Raw genomic sequence first — 12,981 nt, forward strand, 5'->3', positions numbered from 1 at the left:
CTTGAGGCAAGCCTTTGGCAGGACATACATGCCTTTTGTCAAAACCATTATTTTAGCATAAAATCTCTATTTGTATGCAGTTTCAAAATGGCTGTGGGCCTTTAGAGCTTGTTTATAACTGCTCAAAGAGTTCAAAATTTAAATATGAATTAGCTCTAGTATAAAGGTGAGTAAGGTGTAAAACAAATACATAAAAGTGTTATTAAAACCCAATGAAGAACAGACAAAAATTGTACTTAAGAGAAAAAATGCACTGTTTCCAAAATGCACCATATTTCCAAAAGGTGGGCGCAGGCTTCTTTACATGTATGAGGATTTCAGTGCAAACAGAATAATTTTGTTTTCATTTCTCATCAAGAACAAATCACCTCTTACAGCACTTGATAAAAACATCAAGTGTAAATGAGCTTGAACAAAATACTGAGAATCACAAGTTTAGATTTAATTTTTTAAATAAACAGATAATTTTACCTGCATTTAAAAATATGTAGATATTATTGATTGATCATTTTAGAGTAACCTAAACAAAGGGCAAGATTCAAATCTTTCCCATACTTTGAATTTTACTTCACTGACTCCACCCACACTAAACATGACCAATTGCACTATTATATTGCAAGGAGTCACATTTTGGCTAAGAGTTAATAATGGTAATGACCAAATCCTTACTTTTTAAAAAGAGTGTTTTTTTTCTTAATAGGGTAATGAAGGAATAAAACCAGGAAATATAATTTATAAGTATTCCATTATGCATGTCCGTTCAATCTGAAATTTAATTTTTTTTTTGCTCTTAAAGAACAAATAAGAGCACGAAAAATAGTTCAAACAGTGATTTCTCATTGATATTATAATTTACTGTTTTTCTCCCTATTCTGAATCTCATTTGGGTTTTCTTGTTGCTGTTTTGGGGGTTTTTTGGTGTTTTTTTGTTGATGGGAGAGGGGGGTTGTTTTGGGTTTATTTTTTGACTGGACTCTTGCCAACATTAGGAACATCTCACTGCCTCAGACACCAAACAGCTGCAAACAAGAAAACATTTAATGAACTGTCTGCATTCTTTCCCTCTGCTTGCTACAGAGGACAGGAGCTTAAAGGAAAGTTGTAGCCATACAACCACAGAACAATCCAATTCCTGTTCCCCTGCCCTTCTCTCACAGATTATAGCCTCATACTTTAGAATGGAAATTACGAGCCAAATTTTCAGTTCCTTAAGAATTAAGCTGCAGTTTCAGAAGTCTACATCTAGCCTGCAGAATGAGGCTCTGCAATGGGGCATGTGGGACAGGCACAGAGCAGAGCAGAGCCGTGCAGCGCTGCTTGCTTAGCCTGGGTACCAGAGCTGAGCCATTGTGGTTTGCACTGTGCAGGCACTGCTGCCCTGCTGTAGGCAGGGTCTTTGCTTCTGACTGTAAGGAAATGTGTCCAACTTGTAAAACCATGGTCATCTGGTACCTTCAGTGAAAGACACTTTCTAAGTCATCTATGGCACAAAAAGCCTCTCATGTTTCATGACCTTTCTGGGGACTTTCAGGCTTCTTACACACATAAGAACAAACCGAGCAGTAGTTTCCAATCGTTTAACAAGCCAGACAGTTGGGGAAAGCTTAAACCCACACCATCTGAACTAATGAAACAAGATTATAAATTTGATTCAGCACTCCCATACTGAATTATTACAGCTATTTTGGAAGCAACACAAGCCTCTAAACTGAGTGACATCTGAGATATCCAAATTTGTTTGAGACATCCTCCCAGCATTGACAGATACGAATAGGACCTACAGTAGATCTGCAACCTCCTAGAGCAGTGGCTGGAGGCCAGGCACCATAAATGACGCTGTCCAGAAGAAAACAAGATGCCTGAGTTAGGGCAGACAGATCACTCCCTGAGCAATGATGTTTAATGTTCTGTCAGGAGCATTTTTATGAATTCCTCTTGGATGGGTTATGCCTTTTCTGAGAGGGGAAAATATGACAGAATCTCCTTCTATAACTGTTTGCACTTTCAAAACAGCATTTTATAAGTTTTGCTCCACCCAAGGAAGCCTTTCCAGCCAGTTTATTTTTTAAGCTTTACTGTATTTGCTGCTACATTTTTATCCTGTTTTCTGAAATATTAAATGGAAATTTTGAAATTGGACAGCACTTCAAGCCAAAAAGTGTCATAGAAGGGAAATCATCATTGACAGCATCCACTGGAATAATAAGGGGCCATTAAATGATGAAGATGCCAGGAATGCAGCAGCAGAGACAGCTCTGGGCACAGAATCCAGCTACTTGTTCACTGCTCTGGTGTTAGACCAGGTCCTTTTGCTGAGTGAGTTTTGCTAAGATGTTAGAAGTGATGGGAGCAACTTCCTCAGCACTCCCTGTCTGTCTGCACAGGCATACAGGATCAAACACAACCTTGTCTACTTCCATTGCACACCATTGTTTTCCTAGAAAAGACAAACTAAGGGATTACAATCCTCTGCCCATACACTTGTTAGGTATCTGCTCATTGACATGTGCCCATAGCACAGGGGTAAAATTCTCACAGAGTTCTCATGGAGAGTCTGAGTTTGGCTCAAGGCTGGAGGAACAGACTGTGAGACCTGAGCTGTCCCTCATTCAAACACTTCCTCCAGGTACATGCCAGAGATGAGGGCTCATCTCAGGGAGCAGTCTGTGCAACAGCAGCTGACAGAAGGAAATGCCTCCTCAAGGAGGTAAACTTTGTAGTTTTTTATAGCATTCTTAAAAACTGGGTAGATTTTATTTTTCTCAGAAAAGCACATGCTTGTCCATGCTATAAATGTTTTTATATTTAAGGCACATAAAACTCAGCAGGTCATAATAAAACTTGCAATCTTTAGAATTTAGAGAGTGTACATCTGAACTTGGTTCACATACTGACTGCTCCAGTTCTGCAAACTGCAAGTGAGGACATAAATGAGACAGGAGTTTTACAACACCCGTTCTAGCAAGAGGTCTGACCTTTAACTGTATACTCTCAGGTAATTAAAAATGGGTAATTATTACTTCTATCCAATTTTGCATTGAAGGGAAAATGTTACTGTAGTAGGGAACACAAAACACTGCATGCTTGTAAAAGAGGATTTTTCACAAGAAAAACAAACTGAATTACAGGTAGCTAAACTTTTCAGTTTCAAGGCCCAGACCACAAATATTTCATATACTGTTGTCTACTGTCTTACTCAGAAAGGAAAATGAAATTACTAAAGATTTTGAATTATTTGGAACAAATCAGAAGGGGAAAAAACCCCAAAATGACAACATTGATATATATGAGGATTGTTCATGAACTTGATGGATACTTTGGGTAATATCATATTAAATTAACTGTATAATATCACAATTAGATAATATATTATTATAGAGATAATATATTATTCATATAATAATATTTATGTATAATATATTTTCTATATTATTATATATTATTACATTTTATTACAATTTAATAAAACTCATTACCTTGATAATTCTATTCATAACTATTGCCTGTCATTAAAATTTATCTCCTAGAAGATATATTTATGAAATATTTTCTGAATTATTTATTGCCTGGATAAATAAGAATGAACTCTGGAAAGTAAAGACAGGCATCATAATTTAAGATTAAAATAAAGGTGAAAAAGCCCCAAATCCTCTTGTTTTACTGCAGGCACTGGATGTTCAGAACTTCAGCACTAGAGGCCACTGTAAGCCAAGCAACATGAGGGGAAAAATCTATACACTGACATTGTCCCAAAAACTCTATAAATGCAATTACAAACCACTGTTTCAGTGACTTCTGCCAAACAAGAAAACTGAATGGTAAACATGAAGAACATTATATTCTAACGGTCCTGAGAAATTCTTTAATGTTGTTTTCTCCTTATTCTTCTTTGGTTTGTCTTTGCTTTTAAGCACTACAGGAAAGAAATATCTGTTTACACGAAACCCAGATTTTTGTTTAAGTTAGAACAGGAAAGTAATGGAGGTGCATCACATGTCCCAGTTGAGTGTTGTCATTACAAATACAGTGAAAAGATTTTCAATCTTTTATGATCTCAAGTTGTGAATCCTGAGGAGCCTCATTTCTTATTTGACTCTGTTTCAACACCTTTTAATTTCTCACCTATGAAAGAGAGAGACAGGAAGAAAAGAATATCTAAAATATTAGAGAACACTTTCTGCAATCCCAGACTTTTCCTGCTGGGCTTAAGGCTTCATTACATGCAGCTGTTACAGCTGTGAACTCATCCCACTCCTACCAAAAACAAAAAAAAAGTCTGCATATCAACCACTAAAGAACAATGGGTAAGCTATTAGTAAAAAGCACATCCTGATCTCTGACCTGTAGAGTGAGTTGCTTGGAAGCCTTTTCTTTGAACTGAGGCATCAGAAATGAAGCGGAGGAACATTTTGTTTCCAGTAGCAATGAGAGGATCTGGTATTTTATTGCCGCATAAGCGTCCCAGGATTGGCGATTTTTCACTTTCACCATCAAACACTTCCAAGTGGTCATAAGCACATTCCTGGTGTTGCTCTATTTCAAATTCATTGAATGTCTAGGGAAAAAAAAAGTAAAATTACCCATTGTGGGACTGTATTTACACGGTACATAAATATATAAGTTAATATGCTGTAGAATACAAAGATCCAGTTAAAATGACAGATTTAACATCGCTGCTTCTACAAGACCATAGACTTGAATAACTTATTGATCTTATTAAACTTTCATTGGAATAAAAGTTAAGACACTGAACTTCAAGAGTACATCATCCTTCATACAGAAAGGCATTAGCATCATTATAACAACTACTACCTATAAGAGAATATTAAATCTAGAATACAGCTGCCTTTCTGCTGAATTTTCACTGTTTTTAGGATTATTCCAAATTTCAGAGCACTCAAAACAGCAAAAAAAGTCAGAAATTACTGTTCCTTGCATTGTTGAGGATTGATAGAAACATCTGCAAAGCATAATGGCTCCCCCCTGCCCTTTTCTAAACCTACATCACACTGCAAATAAAGCCTCTGAGAATGACTTTTCCACATTAAGGTTTATGCATGAAAGTTATATTTTCTAATCTATTATTTAGAAATCTATTTTTTTATTCTTGCAACTTAATGATGTTTCAGACTTCACCCTTCAAGCTAAGGTTACAATTTTGTTAGCAAAAGCATTGTGAAAAACAACAAAATTGTGTTAACTGTTTGTTAGAACAAACTTCAGGCATTTCCAAAAAGTGCATGCCATGCCTGACAGAAACTGTTAACACACATACAACTAATACCCACATTTCAGATCTGGTAGACTGTCTTCCAAGACTAGAATGATGTAAACAAATTTAATTCAAGGGGGCAGCTAAGATTTTTCAGATAAGACTTGTTGACCAGGGCTAAATTCAACAACCCTGAAGCTTAATATCTGGTAATTTCTTATCATGTAAACACTGTGAAGGCAATATATAACTTTGTGAATTTTGTATAGAGTAAGCTACAATTTAAGGCGGAATTCAAAATCTATTTTGTTCAACAGAACAGCAAAAAACCACCAAGTACACAGCCTTTCATGAGTAGCCATGTAGCTGACTCTTTATGAAAAAAAAACCCAGAAGGCCCCAAACAAAACCCCATAAACCAAACAGAATAGGATTAAGATACAATAATTAAAAGGAATAAAACTGAACTATCAAATACTGAGCAAATACCACGATTAATCATTCTCTCTGGTACACCAAAACAAATCTGACCCACCAAATCACTTGTGGAACCCTGAGAGTGTGAAATGCAATGGTAATTTATGTTAAGAGCTGACCTAAAGAGCTAACACAAAGGTTTTTTTCCCAGAGAACTTCAATATTCAGAATAACACTTATTTTATGTGAAGAGCTGCGTGACGCAGCAGATGCAGGTTCATTTCACTGTGAAAGTTTGGGGTTTACATTAAGGGAGTGAAACTTTACAGGCAATGAAAACAGCTGTACAGCAGTCACTCCTGCTGCTCTTAAACTGTGGTCAGCCATCCTACTTTTGTGATGCCAACTATGCGTTGCCATTTATACCAAAATAAAATCTGAAGGATTAAGAAAACTCCAGAAAGCTGAAAGACTTAAATCTCAGTAAGGGAGTTACTTAAACACAGTGTTGAGTCAAGCCAACTTGGAATCAATGGCAGCAATAAGTATGATCCAAGAGCAGCCTGCAGAAATTCATTTTTTTTAGAGGAAAATTAGATCTGTTTTGTTCACTTCTCACCAGCATGAAAAAACCCCCAACAAAACCAACCCTCTCCAGGAAGCATATCTCATTATGAACTGTAAGGCACACCTATTATTTTTAATGTTTGACTTCTCACTGGGATTCCCAAGCCTGCAGAAGGACGGCACGTGTTATATTGGGTCCCTCAAACATGACCAGAAAAATTTCTAAATTGGTTGTGGGTATAGCAATCTGTTCTAGGAATTCCAAAGAGAATGCAAGGAAAACTTCCTTTTTAAAGGAAAAACAGATCTTAATGCGCATAGTCCTTTAAAACCTAAAAATGTCTGATATTTTAAAGTACCCAAAGACAGTCTCAGTTTTTTAAAGGTCAGCCAGTTCCTTGCAGGTTTGAAAGAGGAGAACTGACAAACTTCCCTTAACCATAACTGAATAGTTCCTGCCAACAGAGTTCACAAATGATCTAATAAAGTTTGTAGTATAACTAAATCACACCCTCTCTTCCTGGGACAAATACTTTTGAATTCCTACTCCACCACGACTATTTTAACTCCATGTGATTTGTTTCCTCAGTGGGAATGGTGCTCAGAAATGTTACATATAGCTTCTGACCATCCAGCCCTTTCTATCTACACCACTCCACCGAGTAGATAGGTTGGTGGCACTTATGGACAGCTGCCTGGAGGGGACACTTAAGTCTGTCTCTTATAAACATCCGGCTGATTAGCTCATGGAAATCAGTCTCTCTGCTATGTGCATTTTCAAAGCCATCTTTATCTACATGCTTCATTTGAAAGTTCTGAAGTGCATACCTTTTTTTTTTTTTTCATAGGCTTCTTAATTGCACCTAATACTTGAATTTAGCCCATCCAGGAAGACACTTTTCAATGGTTAGCAGAGTGAGGGCAATCACAACAAAGGATTAGTTTCTATACACACGCCCCTCTCGAAAAAGAAAGCACAGCCTCACAATTCTTGTGGTTTGTTACCATGAAGTAACTAATTCACTTCTTCAATTTGAACAAGAAAACTATGAAAAGTAAACCTAAACACAGTGTAAAAGAAAAAAAATCATCCAATGTGGAATTATGGTATTAATCATATTGATATGGGACTTTGCTGTTCTACACAACTTAAAATATTTGTACACACAGAATTTAGTAATTGACCCTACTGGTTTGCACAGAAGAGCAGACTCAGACTCTAAATCATGGAGGTATTGTTGAAAATTCTATCTACTAAAATGATCTCTATTTTTCCGGTTCCACTGGCAAAAGCCAATTAAAAAAAAAAAACCTTTTCTTTGTAAAGTAGATCATGGAATATTTGGCTGAAGATATCTGAACGTTGGAATTTTTCCTGCTGTGGGTATAAGTATTGGAAAAGCTTTTACAGTAATATGCCTGTACCTGTCTGGTTTTAGTTTGTTCAGCCTATATGAAGAATACTTGCTCAGAAGCTGCAGTAAGAAGGCTGCCTGAATTAGAAACCTATTTTTCACCCTGGAATGGACAGAGCATGCTCCACTCATTCTCTGCCACCATCCCCTCCAGTACAGTTCAACTGTTTTACTTTTGGCAAACAGGGATCAAATACACAATCCCACATCAGCACCATAACAGGAGTGGTTTAACCCCAGGCAGCAGCCAAGCCCCACACAGCTGCTGCTCACTGCCACACCAGTAGGACTGCAGAGAGAGAATTGGAAGCATGAAAGATAGAAAACTTGTGAGTTGAAATGAAGACATTTTAATAGGGAAAGCAAAAGCTGCACACATGAGTAAAGCAAAAGAAGGAATGAATTCACTGCTTCCCATGGGCAGGCAGGTGTTCAGCCGTCACATGCGCCCCACCATCACTCGAATACCTTCCTCCTTCTTCCCCTGGTTTGATATCCTGAGCACGATGTCATATAGTCTGGAATATCCCTGTAGTCAGTTTGGGCCACCTGTCCTGGCTGTGTCTCCCCCCCAGCCTTTCTCTGCAAGCCCAGCTTCCTTACCAGCAGAAGAAGCCTTGGTTCTATGTAAGACCTGCTTAGCAATAATAAAAACATCTCTGTATTATCAACATTGCTCAGCACAAATCCAAAACACAGGCCCATATCGACTACTGGGAATAAAATTAATTCTACCCCAGCCAAAACCAGGACAGGGGTTTGCTAAGGTCAGAAGTTATGAGATTGGAATACACCTTTCATCCCTGCGACATCTCTCTCCTTATTTTATTTGCTCCAAAACAGTTGAAAAATCACTTTAAGAAGTTTAAATAACTGTAAGGTCGGCTTTTGTTGTGGCTGTCCTGCAAGTAAGCTGCAGAAGAAATGCTGGGGCTGAGCTCAAAGCAAAAATCCTATTGGCAGGACTGTGCCTTTGGCCTCATCCAGAGGCTACATAACCTCAGTAAACCTGCAAAGCTAGCTAAGCTCTGCTAGGCCTGTCTTTGGACACCAGCACTGTCCTCAGCCAGCTGGACACAGAATTCACAAATCTACTCCAGGCTGCTCTTCTACCTATGTTAAAATTTGAAACCACTTTAAAATGAGAAATCCAGATTCTCAGGGTTTTTCTATCTTTTTTCCTCCTCAAAAAAACAGAACAGAAGAAGTTGTGTGTAGAGGACTGCTCATAACTCAAAATTTTGCTTTTTCTATATATTGGAATTTGGGTAAATGGCCTCTGCCATATTTGCCAAAACTTTGCACAAGTTTTATGAGTTACAACAATGATATAGTAAACCTGACAGGAGGAAAGCGTTCCTCCTGCCTTTGCCGTACAGAGTATTTCCAATCACTATAAACCTAAATCACAACTCTATGATATTGAGTACTCCCTGTTGGCCAGAAATGGACAAGATTCAGCAAGTTTTTAAAATAGTTTACCTCTGGGATGCAAACTGACAGTAAAGTTTAGTAACAGTTTCGTATCATTGAGCAGTCATTTGAGAAGCTGATTTGATGGAAGAAAAGCTGAAAAGGAAGGGAAGGCAGAGACTCACCAGTTTGACCCTCTGCCCAGGGGTGGCACTGATTTCCCACGTGCACTCCTTCCTGCTGGGATACTTGTCAGGCCAGTTGGGACTCGTGATGATGCCATTGGGACTGTGGATCTTCTGCTCACACTCAGCTGTGCCAATCGGGATAGCATCAGTTAGTCTGGGGTCAACATTCACAAGTAGTCAACAAAGTACCATTTTTTTTCAGGGCAGCTACCAAGTGGGAATGATTTTTAGGAAGATAGGTAGGCATGCTTTTCAGAGTGCACAGTCATGTCATTACCCTGATGCACGTGCTTTAGAGCATTAACCCAGCTTGTTACTTTAGGGATTGTTGTGAAACATACACTGTTGTTTACAACGGATGGCTTTTTTTTCAGAAAAAGTCTTATACAGGAATAAACATAAAATAAATACTAATTAACTAAAAGTTAATCAAGTACTTTCCCATTCCCCCTCTCCTACATGCAAGTGTGTAAATCCATATGAAAATCTCGCTACTCCAACTTCAAAAGAAATTTCTCGAACAACTTATTTTTTTTCTCTTCTTGGTAATTTTCATTGCAGTTACAGAGCAATCAATTTGATTTGTAAACCACAGTTTCTAGGTAAACATATACACAACGTGAGAACAGCTAAGACTAAACTGTAAGTACGTACAAAGAGCAGCTTAGTCACTGACTTTGCAACTAAACCACTAGCACCCAAAACTAAAGGAAGGCATTTTGTATTTCGTTTTAACAATCTCAATTTGCTTTCTAAATATCTTGAGGTTCATTTGCAGAGAATTTAAACTCTACTTAAGTCCCAAAGCCTATTGTTTTCTTGAAGGTAGCAACACCTCGAGAGAGCCAAGAGGAAGAAAGATGTGCAGGGCTCTGACAGAAATTTAGATTGTCTAAATATGACGCCTAAAACAAATCCAGAAAGGGTAGATATAGTTTCAACCTGGCTGTGAGGGAGCTAACTGCTACTGATAGCAGCTAATCACAACTTTACCAGGCTTCTCTCCAGAAGCTCTACCCCTGTGTTTAATACAGCCTTAGATAAATATTTTATCAGAGCTTTAAATATTCTACACTTCACAGAACTATTCAAAGTAGCACTCTGTGCCAATGATCCCAAGTTTTCCAAACTTAATTCCTGTGGACCTCAAACTCAGCCCACACAAATGCTGGGGATGGAGGGGATGGGAAAGGGGAGGGGTGTTGCTGCGTTTAAGCCCAAGTGTCTAAAATCCCATTACTTTTCCCAGATTCCCAAAATCCCAGAACTTTTCTCCTTTCTTTTGTTTGAAAGGAGAGCTGCAGGAAGCTTTCTGCGAGACAGTTGTGTAACCAACCACTCCAGTGCCTTCCTGCTCACCTTCCTTGCAGTCGTGTTTATTTTCGTGCAGCACGAATCCGTTCCGGCACTGGCAGACGTAGCTTCCTACGGTGTTGATGCACTCGTGCTGGCAGCCCCCGTTGTCCTTTGAACACTCATCCTTGTCTACAAAATACACAACAAGCTCAGGTGAGCACACAGCTCCCAGCAGACCTCGCTAGGAAGAGGAGCACGGAGCCTGAGGCCAGAGCAGGATAAGCCACAGTCGCTCTTCCCAGTGGGGCACTTTTGTGGTGCCTTAGTTTTAGGTCACTCTTTGCTCAGCCTGCAGCCTTGCACTGTGGCACAAAGAGTCTGTCTTGTCTTTCTAGGAATTGAGCATTAGTTCCTAAGGGAGAAGAACACTAGCAAAACAAACATGCTAGAACAAAGGAGGTAAGAGATTGACCAGCTTTTACTCTTTCAAGTGGTCTAGCTGGTAAAAGTTTCATAAAGGTACAGTTTTATCTTAGTAAACAATGGTAATGTAGTTTATGGACAAAAATTATTCCAGCTTTGTGCAAATTCCATAATTTAACGGTGATATCTTGAAAGGAACACTTAATCAAAAAAGACTTCAACTTCTACACATTAAACATGTAAGAAGAGAAAGATTTCATATAAGCTTTTCAAATAAGTTAGGCTTTTTTCCCCAGCAGAGTGACAGTGTGCTTTACTTTTAATGAATCTGGACATTATAGACCATCACAAAAAGAAAAACATTTCATTGAAAGAAAAAAAAAAAGAATTTGGCATTAGTTAGTTCAAGAGCTACAATGTAGCACGCAGTTCTGTTTATTAACATATAATCCTTCAAAAGAGCTTTTAGTGTGTTAGAAATAAAGCAGAGAGTAGTGGAGGAAATATGACCTGCATTAAACAGCTACAAATTCATTGCATGGAAAAAAGCCAAACTAGATTAACAGGCTGTCATTGCAGCAAGAGGCCTCTGCTGCCACGCTTCTATGTCATTCAGCTGTTCTTGCTTTAGGTGAGGCTGGTCCCTTTAAAAGAGGCAGACTGCTCCTGACATGTACATACACATCCATGCATATATGTGTGTGCATGTATAGAACTATAAATGTACACACACACATATATATATACATTCTTGGATACAAAAAATATATACATATATATATATATAAAACCACACACATTTAAACCCCTCCCCTGTATTTTACTAAATGTGCCATTTCAACATGTTAAAGAGAGGAGGAAAAAGACCAAAGGAATTTTGGTCATCCCAGAGGTCTGGTTGTTATGGGTTGGAATGCAGATCTTTTTTACCCCCTTCAGTCCTATTTACCTTGGAAAGCAGCAATTAACATTATCTCCAAACAAGACAAGGTGATATTTCACACTTCACCAGGTACAGCAAGAACTTCTATAGATTAGAAGCCACCATGGATAATTTAAGTCTCTTTTCATTGTCTTAATCATGCATTTTTTTCCTGCTTTTACTGATGCTCATATTCAGTAACACAACAAAGGAAGTTTGATGGTAATTGCATACACATCATCTTCCTCTGCCGAAACATATTCAGCACTTGACCTGTTGACTCGCAGGTCAATCCACAAAAATCAGCTTCTACTTGCAATACAAGATGATAATGTGCATTTATAGGTAAATTCTGCAAGTCAAACCCAAGCATCCTCTGCATTTTGTACTGTAACTCTCAAATCTGTTTGCACTGAAAGCTTTTGGAAGCTTTCTGCAAATGGGAACAGATCTGAATGTTAAGAAACAGTTGAAAACATAGATACCCCTTGGAACCATACATTTAAAGAGACAGTACTTGTTATTTTGATGATGAAAGGAATCACAGAAGCTCCACAATACACTATTTATGCACCGTGCAAAACGAGTCCCTAACTGAGGTAGCAAATCAATGCAATTTTGAAACAAAGTAATAATTTTGCAAAAGTAAGCACTATCATAAATTAATTCCACATTGCACGTGAAGAACAGTGGCAAGCAACTAAGAAATTAGAACTAATATGAAGAAAAGCCTTCAATATTTCACTCCTAAGCATTCATTTGTAATTTTCCACCAGAATAACAAAATGAAAGGAAGGCAAGTTCAAAATGCATTCAAGTTAGGCTTTCAAGTACAGAGTAGGTGCACAAATTCTAAATAAATAAAAGCCCTGACCATTTCCATCATCTGCCAAACTCTGTGAAAACACTGAAAAGTATTTTAACATTAGATGTTCCTATATTCTGTAAAATAATCTCTTAAGAGCAAGTGCATAAGCAAATATTCTAATGTTGGATGTCCTCAAAAATAAAATAATGGACAGAAGGTAGAAAGGAGAAGTTTTGGAACACATTTGAACTACAATAATTACTTGTACATAGTTAATCAAAGATGCAACTGTTGAACAAGCCTTCCTCACACTTCATAAT

At 38.0% G+C, this 12,981-nt stretch overlaps 1 protein-coding gene across 3 annotated transcripts in view; it reads right to left on the minus strand.

Annotated features, from left to right (window-relative positions):
* TLL1 (tolloid like 1) overlaps nt 1-12,981 on the minus strand; it is a gene marked incomplete at both ends in the record, with an annotated part of 122,996 nt that overhangs the window by 2,653 nt on the left and 107,362 nt on the right. For all 3 annotated transcript variants that reach the window (XM_084204237.1, XM_084204238.1, XM_084204239.1), the window contains 3 exons: nt 4,342-4,555; nt 9,210-9,337; nt 10,572-10,697. In XM_084204237.1, coding sequence (XP_084060363.1) covers nt 4,342-4,555; nt 9,210-9,337; nt 10,572-10,697 — 468 coding nt within the window. The remainder of the gene's footprint in view (nt 1-4,341; nt 4,556-9,209; nt 9,338-10,571; nt 10,698-12,981) is intronic.

Source organism: Fringilla coelebs, assembly GCF_963513975.1.
Source record: "Fringilla coelebs genome assembly, chromosome: 4".
Taxonomy (NCBI): Eukaryota; Metazoa; Chordata; class Aves; order Passeriformes; family Fringillidae; genus Fringilla; species Fringilla coelebs.